This window comes from Uloborus diversus, chromosome 5 (genome assembly GCF_026930045.1).
Source record: "Uloborus diversus isolate 005 chromosome 5, Udiv.v.3.1, whole genome shotgun sequence".
In the NCBI taxonomy this organism is placed as follows: domain Eukaryota; kingdom Metazoa; phylum Arthropoda; class Arachnida; order Araneae; family Uloboridae; genus Uloborus; species Uloborus diversus.
The window spans coordinates 177,986,427-178,009,865 of record NC_072735.1 but is presented as its reverse complement, the minus strand read 5'-3'; the positions used below and the strand labels follow the sequence as shown (position 1 = coordinate 178,009,865).

The 23,439-nt window shown below is 33.2% G+C and overlaps 1 protein-coding gene across 1 annotated transcript; it reads left to right on the top strand.

Annotated features, from left to right (window-relative positions):
- Positions 1 to 277: 277 nt before the first annotated feature.
- On the top strand, positions 278 to 23,439 carry LOC129222402 (U6 snRNA-associated Sm-like protein LSm2). The gene is made up of 4 exons (XM_054856908.1): positions 278 to 345; positions 4,227 to 4,294; positions 17,521 to 17,611; positions 23,238 to 23,439. The coding sequence occupies exons 1-4, from the start codon at positions 343 to 345 to the stop codon at positions 23,361 to 23,363; spliced, it is 288 nt and encodes a 95-aa protein (XP_054712883.1). The 5' UTR covers positions 278 to 342; the 3' UTR covers positions 23,364 to 23,439.

Here is a 23,439-nt window from a genome sequence, read left to right as displayed (position 1 = left end):
GAACTTTGGCTCCTCGCTTGCGCAAACATTTGTTGACATTAGAACAACGATAGGTAAAGTTGCGGTTAGGTCAATCATTCGGAAGAAACCAGATTAATGGCAACTGAAATTCTAAATACATGGAATACTAAATAATTTCATTAGTTTTGCACGAAATAAAAACTAAGTTGTCATTTTCAGTCTTTTAAGTTCTTTTTCTTGTTCTGTATAATTTTAAAGAGCACCAGGCATATGAGTGGAAGCTCTCAACTCGGTATTGTTTATGTTTCCCGCCGGCTAAAACTCGAGTTAAGAAAGAATTTAAACTTGAATTTGTTGTCTGAGCTTAATAACTGAACTAGAATGGTTAGTAAAAAAAGAAAAAAATAGACAAGTATTTCCTATTTCTTATTTAAGTGCAAACGTTGTGCTTTTGTTAAGGAACATTTTAGGTTCTATAAAATAAATATACGTGTTCTGTATTTTTAGGTTTTGCTTAAAATTTGTCTAAACCATAAATGAACCCGTACATACAGAGCTGAATTTGCATGAAGTCTCAGCTTCTGTGCTTCTTTTAAACTCTGCATCTTGTTTATTTCAAAGCAGACCGAATTCATGCTATTCACGCATTAAAATAAGGTCTGCAGACGACAAGGTCCCCGCACTTCTGTCACAAATTCAGCCCCGCATGTGTAATACTTATAATGTGAATTCTTTTTCAGTTCTTCGTCTGTTTTCAATGTAAACTTTTTACTGGTTTTCAAAGCCATTAAGTAATTTCAATACCAAAAATCAATTTAAAATTTATATATTTTTTAAAACCTTGAAATTGAAGTTTAATTTTATTACCAGTGGTGTGCTCAACCTCCAGCCGACTAGCTCTGTGAGTAACTGGGGAGATTTTAATAATTGAGAATCTGGCGATCTCTTTCCATTGGCATCAAATTTTTGACAGCATGGCATGCGCAAGGGAAATTTTTCCTTTGCAAACATAAATAAAAGGGAAAACTTAGGGTTTATATTCTGAAAAAGCTTTAGAATCACGTAATTGTAAAGTAATAAAATATTTATGACATTTAAATGTAATTTAAGCAAATACATTTTCTAACCAGACAGCTATTTTCCAAAATCTGAAAGAAATATCAATTCAATAGCTGCAGTGAAACAAAAAAGGGGGTGTTTTGATAGTTGGGATTTTAGAGCAATAACTAAATTTTGGGCAGCAGTCATTTCATTCGCCACTATCGGCATCCCCGAAAATAGTATAAATGTATAACTCTTTAGCATGGAAAAAATTTGGCTTCAATTGAAAAAAATTGAAAGTCAACTATTGAAATCTTCCAAAACTAGACAAGTTGACTATCTTCAGTTTAGTGATTTTTAAAATCATGCCAAAAGTGCTTAATATTCTGAATTTGAACAATTTTTATGAGACATTTGGCATTCAACAATCTGGCAACAGTAAGAAAAATTGCCAAGAAGCTCAGTAGTCGGTTATCGAAATCTTACTACTAAAACAGGCTCAGAGCTGCGTGGAAGTTTCGCTATTTATATTAAGTCGAACAAGCAAAAAAAATCATAAGAATGGAAAAATGTTAACAAACATAAATAAAAGAACTTTTACGCAAAGTTTAATTTGCGATTTTGTGAGTTAAATTGCTCTGGACATCTACAAAATTTATTGACAGCTTTATACGAGATTAGTAGGGAAAAAAGAATAGGAAAATATTTAGGTGCATAAGGTTACCACAAAGCAAGAGAGGAAACGGTTGTAAAAATAAAATTATTTTCTCCAAAAATTTGAAGACCGTGCCAAATTCCCAATTATTGAAATATCCCCTGAAACTGATCATTGCGACTCATGAAATGTTCCATGGGTGCCCATATGCAAAATTTTAAAGGGGGGAGGGGCTCGGATATTTCCTCCATGGTTTATCATAAAAAAAATTCCCCATGGAAACCGATTTCAGTACAGATTAGACTTATTAAAATTTGAAATTTTTAATAACTTATTCATTAATGACTGATGAAAAAATATTTTAACATTTTTGCAAAGAAAAAGTACTAATAGCTAGGAAGTTCTAATTTCTAAGGGGCTTGAGCCCCACTTGTCTTCCAATATTGGCACCTTTGGAATGTTCTTTGTTACGAATCGATAACTCCTGGAACCTACCAAAGCACCTGATTTCATATGACCATAACTCAGCAAAAAAACTGAACAATTTGAATGTTTTTTCTTTCTATGAAATCAGAATACATTACTCAGGGCCGGATTTAAGGGAGAGCAGGCGGGGCTACTGCCCCAGGGCTTCCACAACAAAGTGGCCCCCACAATAAAATTTTTGCAAAGTATCCTAACTTTCACAGGTCAGCAAATTTTACGTTTTTTCTCCCCTATAAATTATAATAAAAATATAAAAAAATAAATAGTAACTTCAGGGTGTAGTTACAATTAAAGTTCTAATCGAAAATATTGGATATATACATATATATCAAAATATTCATATATATATCAAAGAATTGGATATTTTTGAAAGTATGATGATCTTTTTAAACCCTGATTAGAGGCATCCACTCCGGGGCCTCCACGCTTCCAAATCTGGCCCTGACATTACTCTTCACTAGGCAGTGCATATTGCATAATGCTTTTTCTATTTCTATGAAATCAGAATGCATTACTCTTCACGAAGCAGTGCATAATGCTTTTCCTCTCTTTCTATGAAATCAGACTACATTACACTTCATTAAGCTGTGCATATTCAAGCATTAAAAATTTCTTAACTCCTTTAAAAATAAAATGCAGCAAAGCTGACACAATGCAGAAAACCTTGTATTTGAATAAGTCTTTTAGTCTATAGGAAATTCTCTAAATTTTATAAATATAGATAATTTCGTTTGTGTTACCAATTCAGTTGAGATTTGTCCGAAGAAAGTGATAAGCATTGTTGCGGAACCAAGTAAAATGATTTGATAGAGAATTGCCTTGTTAAAAATAGTCTGTATGGACATGACAAAAAGTGTCTCTCCCTTTTCTGCTTCCTGAAACATTTTTCATTTCAACATGTCACTTGATACATTATATGTTTCTACATATAGCTTAAATTTTGGATAATTTCTAATATCTTAAACTTATTTTCATGTTTTATTTTAGATATAGTTTTTATAAAATATAGATATTTAAATATTTTAAAAGCAAACACAAATACAGCTATATTACAATTATATTGTCTATAAGGCAGTTTTTGTATCATATGAAAAAAAAACATCCAAACGGTCAGGTGAAGAATTACATTGTAAAGTAGATAAATATGTCATTTGAAATTTCTTTGTCACTTTGAAATTTGGAACGCGGTGCTTCCCCACAATCATTTCTGCCTAAAATTTAAAAAATATATCATAATAAATGTCAGAGGGTAAGTAAATAATTATTCAAGTTCTGTTTTAATCACATATTATGACAACAACAGTAAAATTGCACCCCTCTCCCCTTCCAACTATCTTATGAAAAATTTTGGGACTTAAAAGATAAAGGTGTTGATACAGGGGAAGGTGGCAGTGGGCTGTCCATGGTACAGACTGCGGCATTAAAATTTTTAGAGGAAGGTTAATTTGAAAGAGACTTTGATGCCAGTTTCATGGGGAAATATGCTGGAGTTAGATTGGTCTAATAATCAGAGTTTTAACCTCATCAATTGCATAATTTTCAATCATTGTAGCTTCAATATCAATTAATTTCATCCATAGGCAGCAGGTACACCGAAAAAAGAGGGCAGGGGGACAGCTTATGTTTACTTTTTTTGAAATTGAGCAATTGAAATTTGACGTCACTTTGATTAATATTTAACTTCCCTAAAAAAAATTCAGGACGCTGCTTAAAAACCATGACAGATGTCCACTGTAGCCTCCCTCTTCCAACTCAATGCTCCAATTTCCTTTTTTGTCAAAATAGTAACGTAAGAAAAATATAAAACACACTCTCATTGAGTCGATTCTTCTTTCTTTAAACACGTGTATCAATCTATTTTATCCTTAGAGCAAGAATTAGCAAATGGAGGGAGCTATTTCAATCATTGGCTTATATAGCAAAAGCTTAGGCAAAGAGCTCAAGTTACATGACTCAACAACTTAACTAATCTTGAAGAAAGTTTGGTCATGGCCATAATATACTAGTTTCTGTTATATTTTGAAATGAATTCTTGTATGAAAGCAAAAATTATTTTTTTATTGTATTTATTGTTATTTTCCAGCTATTCTATTCATTCTTCAAATCCCTCGTGGGAAAAGATGTAGTAGTTGAGTTAAAGAATGACTTGAGGTAAGCAGATTCAAAGTAGTTTTGTTTATTCGAGTGCTATACCTTTTAATTGGTTTAAAAATATTATTCATTGTGTGTGATAGAGAAATCGACAAGTTAGTAAGAGACCAGAAAAAAAAAACAGTTTATGTCAAATGAATTTTAAGTATAAAATGAAAGAAAGGGGGGCTGAGTCCCCAGTAGCAGAAACTTTCTAGCCAGTCTGTGACACTGTTTTGGACGGTTGAAAATAATCTGCAGCATTATTATTAGTTTTATTTTAAGTTTTCATAAAATACACAAGTCCCTTGAAAGGTCAAGATTCAGATATGTTCCAACTGGCCAGTGGCCACTAGACCGGAAAAACTTAGTGGCCCCCACCGTCGCCGAGTTTTAAAGTATAAAAAGGGTGGGGGGTGGGGGGGTTTCTACTTTCATAAAAATAAATAGAACTCTGCACACTATGAAAAACAATTATTCAATTCATATTTATTTGAATGTAGAAATTCAAGTTAAAATAGGAATTTTAATTTTTTTTCAAAAAATGAATAAATTAGTGAATGCGAAGTTGGCAGGAGACTGCATTTTAGATGAATGTTTTGGTTTATAGCAGAGCTTCAAAAGCAATGACGGTCAAATACAATTGTGCAGTTAATAATTCATTTTTCATGAAAATAATTTTTGAAAAAAACATGACTTATTGTACATTTTCTGCTACCTTCAATAGTTTGTATTGAAGTAAACTGCTCAAAACTTGATCCAATTCTTTTTTTTTGGGGGGGGGGGAACTAAGGCAAGTAATAGTCTTGTCTATTTCCATCTTGCGAATGACCAAACATGGCGTCAACGCGAAAAATTCAATGATTATAAATAGATGTTTTTAATTTGTAAAGTAGTAATAGAGAGAGATTCAAAATCCTTGAAATAGTCGGTTTTTTGCATATTCAGGGGCCAATCCAGGATATTTTTCTCGCTACCTATTTTTGTGAAAGTATTGCATCATTCTATTTTTGTGAAAGTTTTTTTTTATCAGTTTTGTATTTGTGAACTTTTAGAGGCATCCTAATTTTTGTAAAAGAGAAGTAGAACAAGTGAAATTTTAGTTTGAAAAGTAAATGTCATCTAGTATTATTTTTAACAGGTTTTGTTTTTTGGGAATGGGGGGGGAGCTAAAAACCTAAGAAGTACCAAAAATACCATCGTAATTTCAGCTTAATGGGCTATGTACTGTGTACAATATTGGAAATAGTGAGAAAAATGTGGTTCCCCAAAACATGTTAAAAGATTGCGATAATATTGCATAAATACACTTTGGTGAGAAACAGCTAAAAATTAGTTAAAATACCACAAAAAGGTTGCTATTTAAGCGATTGTTCATATAAACTTGCTTAGAATTTTGTTATAAGTAAATTTTGTTTTAAACAGAGAAACAAATTTTAGGAACTGATGTGATATACCCCACCCTTGGCGACTTTTTCCTGTTGGCGCCAAGAAAGTGTCGCCAAGAAAACGATGTATGACGACATATGTCATACATCGTTCTTAACGATGCTTTTTTAGCGCCAACAGGAAAAAACCAGATAAGAAAACATGATCAAAGCACTTCAGAACACAATATATGTAAAAACAACATAAAAGCACAACAAAAAGCATCACGAATATATGCTTCAAAAATGTACAGGGCCGGGGTTTTTTGTAAACATATTAAAATACAATGAAATAAATTATTGTATTAATTACAAGTCGAAATTAATGCATTAATTTTTTTTTCATCATTTCTCCGGGATACGAGCCCTCGGTCTCATAGTACTTTCGTAATGAGACCTCGGCCCTGCCTCGGTCTCATTACGAAAGTACTATGAGACCGAGGGCTCGCCAGTTATCCCTCCGACTGTTAGTATACATTACAGTCGGAGTATGATCACAGTTATGTATACTACAAGAACCCCTCAAGGATTTGTAAAAACAAAGAATTTTGAAGTGAGAGGTTTTTTTTTTTGAATTCTAAAATAAAGAACTTACCTTTTTACATGGTATAAACAAAGACCATATAGCTTCGCATAAGACTGGACACTCCGGTAGAAATCAATGCTTTCGCGTTTTCTCCCACTTCAATGAAAGTCGTTGAGCACATAAAAAAAACTTCACAGGCGTGTTGGCGATTGAATTTTGGAGGAAAAAATGTTTTATACTGTGTGCAGCGATTAATCGCCAAGTTCAGCCACTGTGCGTCGTGCGCCGTGTGCCGTGTTTGAATCAGTTCTTCTCCCCTCCCTCTGGCGAAGGGTGGTAATTATATGGGCATTTAACAGGGGGCATTTAAGCCTCAGAGAGGGTCATTAAGAAAAAATGAAAGCAAGTAAATAAGCAAAAGGAACACAGAAGTGTGTTGTATCAATAACAGACTGTTTACGAAGATGCAAAGATCTTTCTCATTTCTTTTTTTGCTGTTTTATTTACTTTTATTTTCCTTTTTTACTGCCTATTTATTTCTATTTAATTCATTGACTTTGTATTTATTTACTTTGTGAAGCGAATGCAGAGATGTATTTTCATTTTTGTCACAATTTTTTAACTTATAAATTTTATAATTTCTCTATTCACATTATAATTTTTATTTTTTTCATGTCAACAAATCTTGTATTACATTACAATTAAGTTCAAGATGTCAAACTAGCAGAAAGAAAAAGATGAAAATATAATGTATTTAAGTTAAGGAAAAAGTGTTTGAACACAACGTGCGCTTATAATCTGCGGACGGTTAGAAAAGGGTTATGATCCCCATGACTCTCCCCTCGTATCCCCCTGTTTAATACCGAATATTGATCGCGTCAGGGCCGGATTTAGAAGAGGGAAGGCGGGGCAACTGCCCCGGGGCCTCCACAGCAAAGGGGCCCCCACAATAAAATTTTTACAAAATATCCTCTTTTTTTTTGGTATTTCTACAAAGAATGATTGCACAAGATAATATTATTATGGATATATCAGAAAGGGGGGGGGGACTCCACTCCTTCGTTGTCCCGGGGCCTCCACACTTCCAAATCCGGCCCTGGATCGCGTGAATAACAAATAATTTAAAAATAGAATGGCTAAGTATTTTGTATTCAGTTCAGATAAAATTATCGACGAAACTAAAGTACTATTAATGCATATTTTTTAATTTTTCGCTAATATTTTAGGTATTTTTGATGCATATTTGTTAGAATATGTTAATGATTTTTTTAATGCATATAACACGACTTACTTCGTAAGATTCTTGTGCTTACTATTAAGAAATCGTGTTCTATTGCGTGCTTTATCTTTCCAACAGGTTTCTAAGTACAACTGGAAAAAACAATGTTTTAAATAATAATTATTTCTGAAATCCGCAGTTACATATGGTTCTTTATTTTCCTTCTATTTATGTTTAATTTCTTACATTCAGTCGAATCGGATCTTTAATCGACAACCAATTGATTTTTTTTCTTATTCCTCCTTTCATGGCATAGAATTCAAGGATACCTTCATTATAAAGTTTAGTAACCTAATTTCGTTCTTTCATGTTATGTCCTATGACTTGGCGAAGGTTTTTCAAAAAATAAATAAAAAGTGAAACAAAATACTAATAATAATCATTAAAATTATCAAACTGCTGTTGTTATAAATCTCATTAAATTAGGATACATAAAGCAATAGAAATAGATTTTTTTCTCATTCTCCATCCATCCCAGCGCCCAAGCGTTGGTATCTGAGCCGTAGAAATGTTGCATTCTACTGTAACAGTAAACGTAGATATAATTCCTCCCTTTATTTAGCCTACCTTTCATGAGTTATTTTTATTTGCAACTGTACAGTTAAGAAACTTTGTTCATCGGCTCTTTGGGACAAATGCAACACTTATACTGCTGAAAAGTATGAAACGAATCTCACAGGAATGCGTTTTTAACGAACTAATCTTGTTACAACAGGTATTTCAGCATTTTAATATTTGAATTAATTTCGAAGAAAAAAATTTCATTTTCAGGATAAAATGATAAAAAACAAAATAATAAATAAATAAAGCATATGTTATAGGAATAAATGATTCAAAAAGAACGTGAGCGAGTACTTAAATGTTTCAATTTTTTATATTATACAAAGATAAATTATTTAAAACGATGACTACTGCTTATTCAAGGGGACTATAAATTCTATATTTACCGGATTATCAGTATTCAAATGTGTTATTCCGAACTTTATGTATTTCGCTCACTCCTAAAAGAATTTGACCATCAACCCCCCCCCCCCCCCCTCTAGAAATCCGGAACGTTTTGTAGCGTAAAACAGAAGAAAGTTTTTCTTTTTTTTTAATTTCTCATGTCAGTAAAGGAAAAGAAACAATTTTTTTTAATTCTGAATTTTGAAACTATGAAACGAGTGAAAATTTGAAGAAACACAGAAAAAGCAATTCTAGTTCTCATTAACTACAAAGCATATTTGAAATTTAGACCCTTAAATAGGACTTTCTGCTATCTTTCCAAATTCAATTTTGGGTCGTCCAGGGTCAAGGCAGGTAGGTCCCTTATCAGTTTGGTAGACTTTCCCTCCTCCAGGAGCGTGCACAGAAATTTCGGGGCCCGTCACAAATGACTTTTTCGGGCCCCTCTCCATATTGTTTACCCGTATTTTCACCCCTAGTCATAAAAATATTGGGCCCTCTTCAGGCTCGGACCAACAGGTGTTCCTTCTCCCCCCTGTGAACGCCCCTGCCTCCCCCCCCCCCAAACTCTTATAAAACTTACACTGCACCGATTTCGAGCCGGGGACTCTCCAAGGACCGGGCCCCAAGTTTCTGATTAGGCTATTATCTGGTTACCAAGATGTGCCAAATTCAGCTCCTTGATACATTCTGAGTAAAAAATGTAAAAAACATGATTCTCGCGTTTTTGCAGCACATTTTTCCCAAGATGATTTTTTGTGACTGATGTGTTGCTATTTTTTTAATATCGGATTCAGTAGTTTGGAAGTTCCTCTGCTATTCCACCACATGGGATTTCAATTCGACACAGGCTCTTAACTTGACAATGTTCCTATGAGATGAGAACACCTAAGAAGTTTTTTTGTGAAGGAAGTAAATTAGTGCGGTCGACGATAAGAGTTTATAGATTCTTTTGTGTGAAGCCCAGGGTAGGAAAAACTCTTCTGCCCCTGCTTCTGCGCTGTCTTCGGCTGCGAAGGAGAAAGGACAATAATAGGAGATAACAAAGAAAAATTGGTGACAATGAGGCAGATAAGCAAAGCTGTGGACAAACGCGGGAAGATTTCACGCAAACGGCTACTGCACTTTGAAATACTGATTTACACCCTGAAGATGAACTCAATCCTTTGAAATTTGAATGCAAGGCAGTTCGGTATGGAGTTAATGTTAGCAAGCGTAAGTATAGAATTATGAAAATAGTTTTGAAAGTCTTGTGATTAAAAAGAAAAAAAAAAAAAAGTAGGTTTCATCCACAATTACGGGGTTGCGTGACATGAAATTTTTCAAAATGTTAACTGAAATTTTAAACTTAAAAATATGTTTTTCCAAATTAGATTTATCAACAAATTAATTAACATTTACGCAATTCATGTACATACGTGTGCGTGTGTTTTCCTTTCAAATTTCACGAAATCGTAATTCTAAGCGAAGGAAATTTTTCAAATTGAAGTCGTAAAGTGCGAAAAATGCCAAAGCAAGCCATCTTTTGTAACAAAGTATAGAAATTCGAAACACTCTTCCTGGCATTCATTTGAATTTTGAGGTCTTGAATTCAAATTACGGCCGCGATAAAAACCATTAGTAGAAACAAGAAATCCAATGAGCAGGGTCTCAAACTAACCCCCACACTCCCTTAGTTCTATTTTTACTGTTTTTTCTAAAAAAAAGTCTATGAAATAGTTTTAAAAAATCAAAATTTTTTTGGGAATAACGTTTTGAAATTTCCATCCCGTTCGCTGTTGCGCCCCTGGAGAGAGTTATTCCGGCCAATCCCTATTTACGCCACTGTTTACAAAGATTACTTTCACAAATTTCTCAAATGTAAACTATATTATTATACACAGGTATACCATTATTATATCAGGAAACCCATAATTTATGGAGCCGTCTCATATTTTGGCGCCCGGGATGATCCCCCCGCTTGCTCTCCTCTTCGCTGCACTATTTTGCAGAAGTTGATAAGGTTTAAAAAACTTCTCAGTCATCGACTACATTACTTAAAATTTTTTATCTCGCAAGATTTCCCTTCAATTTTCACTGTGAAGTGGGCGACAAATTCGTTAGATTGAATGAATTTACAATTATTTTTTAAATTCTCACTCCTGTTAATTTTGTACTAGGGGGCTCCACTCCCTGCTCGTTTTGTTCGCCAACCTCCGCTCGCCACTTGTGGCGCGTAACGATTGGTAATTTTAATGCTTACTCCTTGGTGTCCTCGGGACATACAGGGTTCATGATATTCTCAAGACTGGATGTTGAAAGCCCAAAGCGGAATGGCTTTCTCTGGATGTTCGATATCCAACGAGACCAGTTTCGACCTGAGACATTCCTAATCCAGAGGAGATTGGGTTAAAAGACACACAGACAAATGCGTGTTTACCTAAAAATTTATTTCTCGTAAAAAAAAAAAAAAATGTCTACAAAACTGATTCATTTTAAATCTTAATGTAACTTTCTTGAATTTTTAGATCTCTTCTATTTCAATTTATTTTTCTTTTACTTTGTATATTAATTGGGTTAAAAAAAACGAACTATAAGTCAAATAAATACTTATGTGCAAAAAGTAAAATGAGAAATAACAGCGCCAAATAGCACACTTTGCAGATTACTGCAGATACGTGTTTCGGTGTTACAAATGAATGTCCTTTTCAATGCAAAAGAAATGAGCTTATGTTTGAAAAAACATCGGAGAAATGGTTAGGTTTCTTTTGTCGGGTGTCTTTTCAACCAAAAGCTCATTTCTTTTGCATTGAGAAAGCCGTCCATTGTAACGCCGAAACACGAGTCTGCAGTAATCTGCAATTCAGTCTGTTTGACGTGGTTATTTAATTTTCACAAACAAATGGGGTGGTTTCCTTCAGTCAAAAGTAGTACTTGTAGTCACTGAAATCGATAGAATAAGCAAAAACTATAACTTGGACCCAGAAAATACTTTCATTTTCCCAACACTTATTTTTTAATCATTTTTTTTAAATGTCCGATTTTTCAAACAAGGCGTGGTTTTAATGGCGTCACAAATGATGCAGTTTGCCGCATCTTTCACAACGTTTCCACGTTGTGATAATCAAGAAGCGAATTAAAATTGCGCTCTATGCTTGCCATCAACCATATCGTTGCCAATACACGTGAGTAAAGATTTTTGTTTAAAATATATTTTGATATTTGATCTATTACTGCATCTTTTTTTTTTTTTTTTTGGCACAGTTTGATTTGATCAAGAAGAAAAAATTTGAACTTAAAATTAAAAAATTCTTAGTAGTTCACAACATCATATTTTTTTCTTTTTCTTTTTTTTTTTTTTGTTTGTTCGCAAAAACTTAAAGCATTAATAAGAAAAAGCGTTGGAATTAAAGGGGCGTGTAGAAAAATTATTTTGTTTAGTTTTAGTTTTTGACAGCCCACTCCAAACGTATTTGTACTTTAGACTTTCTATGGCATTATGAAGAACACATCGCCGCTTCATCAGCGTCCCGTTAAATAGATTTTCAAAAGAATGGGAAGAGGATGTAAATTGAGTTTCAAGATTCCGTAGGAAATCTGGAATCAATTAGGTTTTGTTATCATTGTTGCGGGAACTGAAACCGGTGGTTAGTATCCCCGTCCTTTCTCCCCACTTTTTCTAAGAATTCTTAGTGTTGTAACCTTTGCGCCAATTCCAAGAATCTCCAGTTCAACTTGGCGGCTATAGCTCTGAATGTCAGTTTTTTTCAAGCACCAGTTTTCATTCTACTTACGCTTGTTTTCCTTGCCATGCGTAAAAACCGGTCGTCGAGTGTCCAATCTTCACTAGTTCTATTATCTTTGGTATAAATATTCACACTCAGTCTAAAACAAAACATCATATGCCAATGGCACGTTACAGATACACACCACGTTGGAGTTAACTTTTAATTAACCTTCAAGTTTGAAGAAACTGGCATTTTCTAATGTTTTTACTTCAAAACACAACTACTGAATTTAAACTAACACAAAATAAGCATTCCTGTAAGGTATATTGAACGAAACAACACCAAGTCGTAAAATCCCCCTAAGAGCGGAACATATGTGCACCTACCTCCACGGACACACGTGCGAAAAGAATTAGTTCACATCTGTACTTCCCAGGCATATTCTGCAGGGTTACTAGGGCTACCGGAAAAAGTTTTATCGCCAACGTTGGCGATTTTCGAAATGAGCTAAAATTTCTATCCTCGCCAAGGGGGGGATATATCACATCTGTACCAAATTTTATCTTTTAAAATGCGAATTTTTGAAATTTTCGATGTTTTTGTGAAGCTACCTGATTTTATTACTTGATTTTTGTGAAAGTACCTATTTCAAAACAAGATTTTTGTGAAGGTACCGAAAAAGGGTAGCAAAATCAGCCTATATTGGGCCCTGATATTAGCCTCTAAATCAATGAATATGGGATAATATTGTACAGATAAAGTTTTGCATTTTTCAAGACAATAATTAAAAATTATCCGAAAAAAATGGCATATTTTGCACAATTTTCAACAGCATGAATTGCAATAAACATCCAATTCCGTTTATGAAAATGTAGGCACTTCAAGAGTCTTGTGTACCAACATCTTGGGAATGACCAAACATGGCGACTACGCCAAAAATTAAGATCTTAATTTCTGAATTTGTTGCTAAAAAATAATTTAAAAATAAAAATCCTCTTGAGACTACACTTAAATTGAAAAGTTTTTAGCGCTTTTGCGTCCAAAGCAATGAGGATAAAGTGAAATTTTAAACATAAAATTTTTCATTTCTCAAGAAAACTATTTTAAAAAATCCAAAAAAAAAAAAAAAAAAAGATTTGTTGCACAAAGTCATTTTTATTAGTTTGCAGTTAAATGAAACATCTAATTCTCCTTCGTTTTGGAAAATGTAAGCACTTAAGCATCTCATCTACTTCGATCTTATGAATGACCAAACATGGCCACTATGTTTCTAGCTGAAATGCTGAAGCATCCATCGCTTTTCCGGTGAAAAAAACGAACTCCGAACGATCTTTTTGCCAAGTTGTATTTCTTTTTCTTTCTTTTATTTATTAATTTTTTCTTTCTTTTTGTTTTTTGGTGAAATTATCTGCAGGCCGCTGAAAAATCTGCGATGCTCGTCTCGCAATTTCTGCTCCCGGGACCGAGTCGAACTAACCACTGGGACCAGAGGTCTAGTTCCCCAAACAGAAGTCCTAAAACAGTCCTGTAGCTAAAGCAAAATACAGCAATGAAATGAAAGGGGGGTTCAACCGAACCAAGCACTGCGACCAGAGGTCTATTGTACTCGTGTCCAAACAGAAGTCTTAAAACAGATCAGCAGCTGAAGTTAAATTCAGCAAACACCCAAAAGGAATATCATGAACATCCCACGGTTCAAGCAAACGATGACCAAGGTGTTTAAACCTATAGGCAGAAAACACTTCACAATCACACAGGGTGTGAGCAATACTTTCCTCATTAAAGAGGTAACCTCCGCAAATTGGGTCCTTACTGATACCCATTATAGCACGGTGCTGTTTTAAGGTGCACCATTAAAATTCAGCAAACATCTGATAGGGATTTCGTAAATCTCTGGAGGTTCGAGTAAATACGACCAAGATACTCAAATGTACATCAACAGGAAACACTTCACTATCACATAAGGTATGAGTAACAGTTTCCTTAACTCTGATGGTTTTGAATGTCTCATCACGCCCTAGTGTGCATGTTTCAAAAGCGTTTTACACTTATTTTTCTGATACTAAATGTTTGTTGTCAAACAGTAGGAGGCACAGGGTGGTAGCTATGCATTGAGAGAAGGTGGGGCACTTGATTTACATGGTAAGTTAGTACAAAAAAAAAATTATGAGGAAAAATTTCATGTATCTTACGCATGACTCTGGGCTGTCAGAAGGTTTAGATGAAAGCAACCTGTACAGGTTGGATCATTAACGACACCCGTTACTGTTTAGAGCAATGAGTAATAAGTGGATCAATGACCATCCTAGTCTTATTTCTATTGAGACTTGAGAGCTCCTTTGCCTTCTTACTTTTAGGGCAACCTCTAATAAACTCCTTAGCCTAACATTGCCCATCCTAGTTGCACCAGTCACGATATTGTTTTCACTTAAAAATATCAAAACGGCAGCCCTTCTTTGAAATCCCAAATAGTGGGTCAGGACCAACAAAAGGAATATCATAAACTTTCCTAGCAAGGTCATCGGCCATTTCCGAAACCGTTGACGCCAGAATGCCCAGGTACTCAACAGAGAGTGACCTTATCAAAATGTGCAAGAGGGTAAAGCATATCATAACATTCCCAAGCTATGTGGGATGCCATTGCAACAGCGCCGGATTTAGAAGTGTGGAGGCCCCGGGGCAACAAAGGAGTGGAGGCCCCTAATGAGGGTTTGAAAAGATCATCATATTTTCAAAAATATCCGATACTTTGATATATATTCAAATATTTTGATATACGAGGCATGTTTTTAAAGTAAGGTTCGTTTCAAAATAAAAAAAAGAACGAGTACAGGTAGAGCAAAGAAATTTACTGCACAAAAATCTACTACCCTTATGCTATTTTTCGACGTTGCTCCCGTGATTTTCCAAGCATTTATCATAGTGTGGTACAGGTTTTTGTATACCTATTCCTACAAAGTTTCCACTTGTGTAGTCAACCATGAGGACTCTTACAGGGATTTTACTGGGACATTTTTGAACATCCTCTGGTCTGCCCCCACCTTGCTCGCAGAAATTTCCATTTGTTTCCACATCTAAAGTCTTTCCTAGGTGATCTGTGATGCAACAGCAATAATGAGCTCAGAGAACGTGTTACCTCATGATTGAGTATACAGGCGGCAATTTTCTACGAATAGGTATACAAAAACTTGTACCACACTATGACAAATGCTTGGAAAATCACGGGAGCAATGTCAAAATATAGCTTAAGGGTGGTAGATTTTTGTGCAATAAATTTCTTTGCTCTATCTGTACTCGTTCTTTTTTTATTTTAAAACGGAATTTACTTTAAAAACGTGTCTCGTATATGTATATATCCAATATTTTCGACCCGTGAAAGTTAGGATATTTTATAAAAATTTTACTGTGGGGGCCCCTTTGTTGTGGAGGCCCCGAGGCAGTAGCCCCGCCTGCCCTCTTCTAAATCCGGCCCTGCATTGCAACCTTATACAGGGCCTTTAAGGCAGCTTGACTTGCAGAACAGATCAGGGGCACTGACTTCGGGGGTGCTGCAGTGCTCGAGCACCTCCTAAAATACTTATGGAGTGCTAGGCACTGCCAGTAGGCAGAAGAAAGGGGGAAATAAATAAAAGGGAAAATATGTTTCCTAAAAAGGACAACCTACAAGCAACAGAAAGCAGCTTGATTTTCTTTATTTTGCTTTAATGGTGTTAAGGACAAAAATAATAACCTTTCATGAAATTTATTTTCTCTTATTCGTACATTTAAAAGCAGGGTTGGCCAGATTGGACCTAATTGGGTTGGACCCAATGGGTTTCTTTTTTGAAAAAACTCATTTAAAAAAACCCATTATTTAACCCACTTTTGGGTTTTTTTAAATTTTCTGAGATGTTTTTTAGAACAATAATAATTTAAATACTTTCACAATTTAAACTTCTTTTTTATTTGTTCTTCACCATAGACAATGGACATAAAAAAGGGATTTTGAACTTTAATAGTATTTCTCAACTCTTAACGGCATTAAAAAAATACTTCAAAGATTTTAAATAAATATATTTAACTTTTTCTTTAACTGGTCAATAAATAACTCAAATTTTCTGGACTAAGTCCTGTCACGTCTGATTTTCTCGATATTTGTAGATTGTACAGAAGAAACTACGCTAGCTATAAGTCTTTCATGTGAATTATTTTCTGCAAACCAACATGTCACAAATCTGCAACAACGTATATGTTTTAGAAATTAACAGGTTTTTCAAACTGTCTGACAGAAAACTGAATAGGATGTTACAATACTTTCATTATCTTACAAAAAGTTTAATATTTCTTACTCTGTACACAGAAATAGAAACAGTCAACATAAAGTTCGAAGAAATGTCTTAATTAAGCTGAATTCAGTAAAAAGGGATTTAAACTACATTGACGTTCTACAGTAGTTTGCATAACAAAATGAAATACAATAAAGTAAAATGCAAAAAAAAAAGAAAATGTAGTAATTAAAAACGTACAATAGATTTTATCACTCGAGAAGTAACTTTGCCCTAACTGTTGGTAATCATGGAAACTAAAAAATCTTAAACTTCACCATTCTTGGGTTTCGTTGTCTTTTTTACTTTTCTTCAGAAAACGCTGAATTTTCCAGTATTTTTACCCCAAGACAATTTTTGTGCTTTGTCCATATACTTACACTACAATATGCTACAAGCACCCCATTTTCCCTAAAAAAAAACCACATTTCTTTTTAAAAAACCCAGCTTTAGTTGGGGTTTTTTTTTTGGGGTTTTATTTAAAAAACCCAAAAAACCCTGGGTCCATGGGCTTTTTTAAAAAAACCCGGGTTTTTGCCAACCCTGTTTAAAAGAAGTTCTTTTACTCATTTATTTTCAAAATTGGAATTTTAAGTTTGTTAACGTTCGAATGTCACTTCACTTAATATTTATTTGAGTTAGCAATTTTAAAAAAGAATCCTGGAACTTCCAAGTGTTTATTCTCACACACTAATAGTTGCTTTTGGCATTAAATTATTTTTCATGTTTTTAGTTCAATAAATTTTATCAAAATGTACCTTTAGTAAGTTTGTGCAATCATTTGAGCATTTAAGTTTACAAAACACACACAAAAAAAAAGTCATGTCTTAAAAAATGAACTAAATCAGTTCATCTTTACATAAAGTCATTCATGAAATTTTTAGCAGTATTAAATGTTACCTGAAAATAAAACCATGGCTCTGAAACCTCTTAATTTCTAAAAACTGCTATTGGATAAAAGTTCAAACCTTTGAAGAAATATTCTAAAAACTGTATTTGTGTGTCTTTATGTTTTCAATTGTTCACAGTGAATGACAAGATTTATTTTCTTCTCTTTAGCATCTGTGGAACTTTACATTCTGTTGACCAATATCTGAACATCAAATTAACTGAAATCAGTGTCACTGACCCAGAGAAATATCCCCATATGGTAAGTGATTTTGAATGTTTAAGAGGTTAAATTTTGGATTGGATTTTTACAAGCAGTGATGGAAATAAAGCATCTGATGCATCATGTAAAATACCCAATACAGTGGGACCTCGATATCAGGTCACCCCTCGGGACTCTCCGAAACTGACCTTATAAGCTATGTGACCTTATAACCGATTCATATGATAAGCAAGTATATGGTCGAATTGTCTGTAAAATTCAGTTCATTCAAAACTATATCTGTTTTTTATAACTCTTAATTGAGTTAAATTAATAAAATATTTTTTTTTTATTTTTCATTCGGAATAAAGTTGTGTAAAAATATGCTTGAGTAAAGTACTGATGTGAAACTAATGTTATTTAAAATAATCCAAAATACAGGATTGGTACAATTTTTCTAATTTTTGTAGTGTTTCATAAGGTTTGTATTTTGAGAAGAAAAAAAAATTAGTTCTTTCATATCATTTTAAAAAATGTTGTATGATATTTATGCCATCAGCGAGTGCTTCTGCTTTGTCAACCTTTCAGTCGTTATATCCGCCTTGTATTACATTCTACCTTAGTAGAAAAAATAATTTTTCACCGATAAAAGGTCGCAAACCACGAAAAATTCTTGGAATTGAGTCCGTGTAAGTTGAAATCCCTCAAAAAAGTCAGGCGAAAGCAGGGTTGGCAAAAACCCGGGTTTTTTTTAAAAAAGCCCATAGACCCAGGGTTTTTTGGTTTTTTTTTAAATAAAACCCAAAAAAAACCCAACTAAAGTTGGGTTTTTTTAAATAAATGTGGGTTTTTTTTGTCTTTTTTAGGGAAAATGTGGGGTACTTGTAGCATATTGTAGCGTAAATATAGGGACAAAGTGCAAAAATTGTCTTCGGGTAAAAAAAGCTGGGAAACTAGTTAAAATTCAGCGTTTTCTGAAGAAAAGTATAAAAGACGAAAAAACCCAAAAATGGTGAAGTTTCAGATTTTTTAATTTTCATTATTACCCAACAGTTTAGGCAAAGTCACTTCTCGAGTGATAAAATCTATTGTTCGTTTTTAATTACTACATTTTTTTTTGCATTTTACTTTATTGTATTTCATTTTGTTATGCAAAACTACTGTAGAACCTCAAGTAGTTTAAATCCCTTTTTACTGAATTCCAGCTTAATCAAGACATTTCTTTGAATTTTATGTTGCCTGTTTTTCTATTTCTGTCTACAGAGTAAGAAATATTAAACTTTTTCGTAAGATAATGAAAATACTGTACCTGTTCTGTTTTCTGTCGACCATTTGAAAAATCTGTTTATTTCTAAAAAAATATACCTTGGGTTTATTCGAGATTTGTGACGCGTTGGTTAGCAGAAAATAATTCACATGAAAGCCTTTTAACTAGATTAATTTATTCTGTACAATCTACAAATATTGAGAAAATCAGAGGTGACAGGATTAGGTCAAGATAATTTGAGATATTTATTGACCAGTTAAAGAAAAAAGTTAAATACATTTATTTAAAATCTTTGAAGTATTTTTTTAATGCTGTTAAGAGTTAAGAAATACTATTAAAGTTCAAAATTCATTTTTTTTTTTTGTTGTTCATTGTCTGTGGTGAAGAACAAATAAAAAAGTTTTAATTGTGAAAGTATTTTAATTAATTTTTTAAAAAACTTCTCAGAAAATTTTAAAAAACCCAAAAGTGAGCTAAATAATGGTTTTTTTTTAAATGGGTTTTTTCAAAAAAAAACATTGGGTCCAACCCAATTGGGTCCAATTCGACCAACCCTGGGCGAAAGTGACCTTATAAGCAATTATGGTATTCAAGACCTGACAATATATCAGATAATTCATAACATAGAATTCCTATTCAATGAGCCGGAACTGAAGAAAATTGACCTTATGTGGGGGGTGACCTTATATGCGGGTGACCTTTATTGAGGTCTGACTGTATATGCTAATTTTACCTCTTTCTATTGTTACTTTCACTGGAAAAGAATTGTAAGTGCAAAATTGGTACCTTCACAAAAATAATTTAGTAAAAATGACACCATCTCACAAAGTATATACAGTAAACTAATTATCCTGAAGAGGGGGGGGGGGAAGCCCACCGTTATCACGGATATATGGATTGCTAAAAAACTATTTGGCGATTGTATATAAAAAAATAGTAATGTATCTTAAAATATGAAGAAAACAGTTGTGAAAGGTTAATGAATTTCAAAATATTAAATAAAAGAACCATTTCATTGTTCAAAAATTTAAAACATTCTCAAGATCTTAATAAAGTAAAAACACCGCATCATTTGATGGTGTTTTAAAAAGAAAAAAAAAGAAGGGTAAGAAAATATTTATTAACGTAAATAGTGTGTTTTTATACTAGTGTATGAAAAGTTTGTTTTCGTCGCTTTTTTAAAGCTTTCGGCTTTGCGAGCATGATGTTTGTTAATTTTGCTTTTGCATTGAATTTAAATATCAATGGAAATTTGCTTTTTAAATTTTTTCAGCCCAATTATGGTCTTCCGTTTAACAGTCTCTAGATTCCATGTCGACTATTCAGGAAATTTGCAAATCTGGCAACCTGCACTTTTCCCGCACTTTTCGCCTAGTCAATTATTCTCTAAGCAGCTTTAATAAATGCCATTCAATAAAAAATTGCATTAGAGTTTGTCAGTATTTGTTTCTTTAGTTTTCAATAAGAATAAAATAGTGAAAATATCTGGTTTAAGTTTTGTTCGGGGAAATATTTCGGTTATACCTCAAATACACTTGAACATGGAAGCTGGTTTTTACACTACATTTTTCGAATTGCACTTGAGTAAGAAAGTATTTATGGGGGGAAAACTTTTCATATTCTTTTAAGTACAGTCAAACCTCTATATCTCGAACCTCCTTATCTCGAAACCCTTAATGTCTTGAAACAGAAATTTTCCCCAGCATTTTCTATAAAAACCCCTATGTATTTTCCATGGTTATCTCGAAATTTATTTTTCAAAATCCTTGATATGTCGAAATTTTTTGCACAGAAGCAAGTTTCAATTGTCGTTTTGCTTCGGCAATTTTTGTAGTAAAACCAGTTCCAGGGACAATTGCTTAACGTTTTTCATCCCTTTTCTTGGAAATTTGTAAATAGAGGATTGGGGGGAGATAATGGGGGAGTGTTGGCATGAAGGAGGTGCAGTGTTTTCCCCAGAATTTAGAATATTTGTGCATTTCTTTTGAACATGTTGTCCACTTTGAGGAAAGGGGTTTGATTTTTCGTCCGTCAGTTTTCGAGCGAAAACGGAAAATGCGTTCCTCGTTTTCTTCATTCAGCTTTTTTAACTCCTACAAAATGGCTGCTGAGAACTTTTTGAATGTGAGGTTACTGGTTAAAGATAAAATTATATTTTTTAAATTTTTAGGTGAAAAAAACAAAGTTGAAGTTTTTGTTCATTTCAAAATCTCATCCTGTGCACTTTTGACAATTATGAAATTTCAAATCTAGTGAAATATTGAAGACTATTTTATTGATCGTAATTCAATGTGGTCCAGTAGTAAATATATAAATGCATATAGCATACATGTGTGTAAATGTGAGAGTTAGTAGTGTAATTTTTTTTAAATCTTGATAACTCGAAAACTCGATATCTCGAAATTTTTTCCCGTCCCGAGAGATTTGAGATATCAAGGTTGTACTGTATTTTGAAAATCTGATCACTTCCTCAAAAATCATCAAAAGTCATAATTTCAAAAATGGCAGACAAATTGAGCAAAATCTTCCTTTTTTCTAGTTCTAAGCTGAAATAAATCAGCACTGTCACGAAAAGAATTTTTAAAATCCACTTATTCACAAAAATATTTTTTGAAAATTTTTGACCTACTAATGTGTATTAAAATTTGTACATTTTGCTGGAGAGCAAAATCATTTTAATGAATGTTGAGTTCATAAAGTGGATATAACATTGAGATACTTGTACCAAGGCATCCGCTCACAAGTCCTTTGTTTTGAATCTTAATTATCTTGCATTGCAGATGACCCTTTTGCCTTAGAATTTTACAAAGTCAAGTAGAATTTGAGAGCTAGATCTAATTTTAAAAAAAAAATAGCCGAAAATAACTTTGTTTTCTACAAAGCTTACTGTTGAATGATTTTATGGCAGCAAAAAGGATCATCTGTTTGTCAATACTGATACTGGGCTCCCAAATGGTCCGCTTTTCCCGCCAAATTCCGTTTTTTAGGGTAAAGTCTGCTTTAGACCGCTTTTTAACATTTTGGTCCGATTAGTACGCTTTTATATTGTTTCATTACGCCCAAACACGCAACAACGGCACCTTTTTTCTGTTACCCATGGTATTTCGCTTCAGATTGACGTCATTACTCCTCCTTCAACCGCTGCAGTATAGAAATCTAGCAAGTGGAGATGTTTGGGAGAGAAGTTACCATGTCAATCAAAGCAGGGTGCTACCAATATTTCTTCAGGTTTTGTACGTCCTTGAAAAATCTCAAAAAGTGCTTGAAATAAAAATTTCATTTTCAAGTGCTGGAAAATCTAGAAAAAAAAAATTTGAAAGTTTTTTTAGTGCTTGAAACTGGTAGAAAATCATTGAATTGTGCTTAAATATTTTTCAAGAATATTTCATCAGTGCAATTTTCTGAACTTGTGTTCGATATGCAGCATCCCGAAAAATTGCTTCCTGTTTTTGTGAGTTCAATCTTTTTGCATCTTGTTTTGTTAATATTTTGATATTTTTGACAATCAGTTGTCAATTTCACATACATTTCCTTAAATTGGCTTATTTTATGTTTAATTTCAATAGATAATAAACCAGGTATCAAAAATATCATGATATTTTCCAAAATGTCGAAAATATCCAATATATTGATATATATTGGATATTTTGATATATATCCGATATTTTCAATCAGCACAAAATCAAGTTTTCAAAATAGTAAATGCAACTTCAAAACACTCTTTATTTTCTTATATTGTTATTACAATATGTAGACTTAAAATTAAGGTTTCTGTTATTATTTATATATAACATTTCATTTGATATTTAAATCTATTTTAATGGAATTAATTTAGCTTTAGCTGTTTTACTCATTTTTCTTCTGTTAGCTAGTTTTCCATAGTTATAATATGATTGAGAAATAAAAATTAAACATCAGTTGGTGCACAATCATAAGACATTTTCTTTTTTTCTGACCAACGTTTATTATTAAATTAAGCACTTCTAAAATGAATTAAATTTGTTATTTCTTATTATTTTATGAATATAAAATAAACAAGGAATACTATATTACTTTGTTATATTAATGATGTATTAATACATCTTTAAAATAAAGTACATAACTTTTTTTTTAATGAACAATATTACTATGATTAATATAATTTTAATATTGAAAATACCATGGTTGAAAAAATAAATATTGAAAATATCAAAATGTCATGATATTTTCAAAGTAAATATCGGATATATTTCGTGATATATATCATGACATATATCGACAAATTCCTGTAATAAGCTACTTTTGTTTTTTGGAACTATGGCAACATCAAACTTACTCGAACTTTGCCAAAAATTGCTTGTCGTGTTTAAGGTTTCATTCTCTTTGAATCTTGTAAATATATTTCTTGCATCTTGTAAATATATGTAAACATATTTTCAGCTTTCGGTGAAGAATTGCTTCATCCGGGGATCTGTTGTGCGATACGTGCAGCTGCCGGCAGACGAAGTGGACACGCAGCTGCTACAGGATGCGGCTAGGAAAGAAGCTGCCCAGAGCAAGCAGTGATCCTTCGCTCACCCCCCATTCGCCATTATGTAAATAAGTCATTTTTGTATACCTTTTAAAGGGAAGAGACTATTTT

Coding starts and splice junctions, on each gene's coding strand:
- LOC129222402 (XM_054856908.1), top strand. Junction 4,295..17,520: donor GAGTTAAAGAATGACTTGAG/GTAAGCAGATTC, acceptor TCTTCTCTTTAG/CATCTGTGGAACTTTACATT. Junction 17,612..23,237: donor CAGAGAAATATCCCCATATG/GTAAGTGATTTT, acceptor ACATATTTTCAG/CTTTCGGTGAAGAATTGCTT.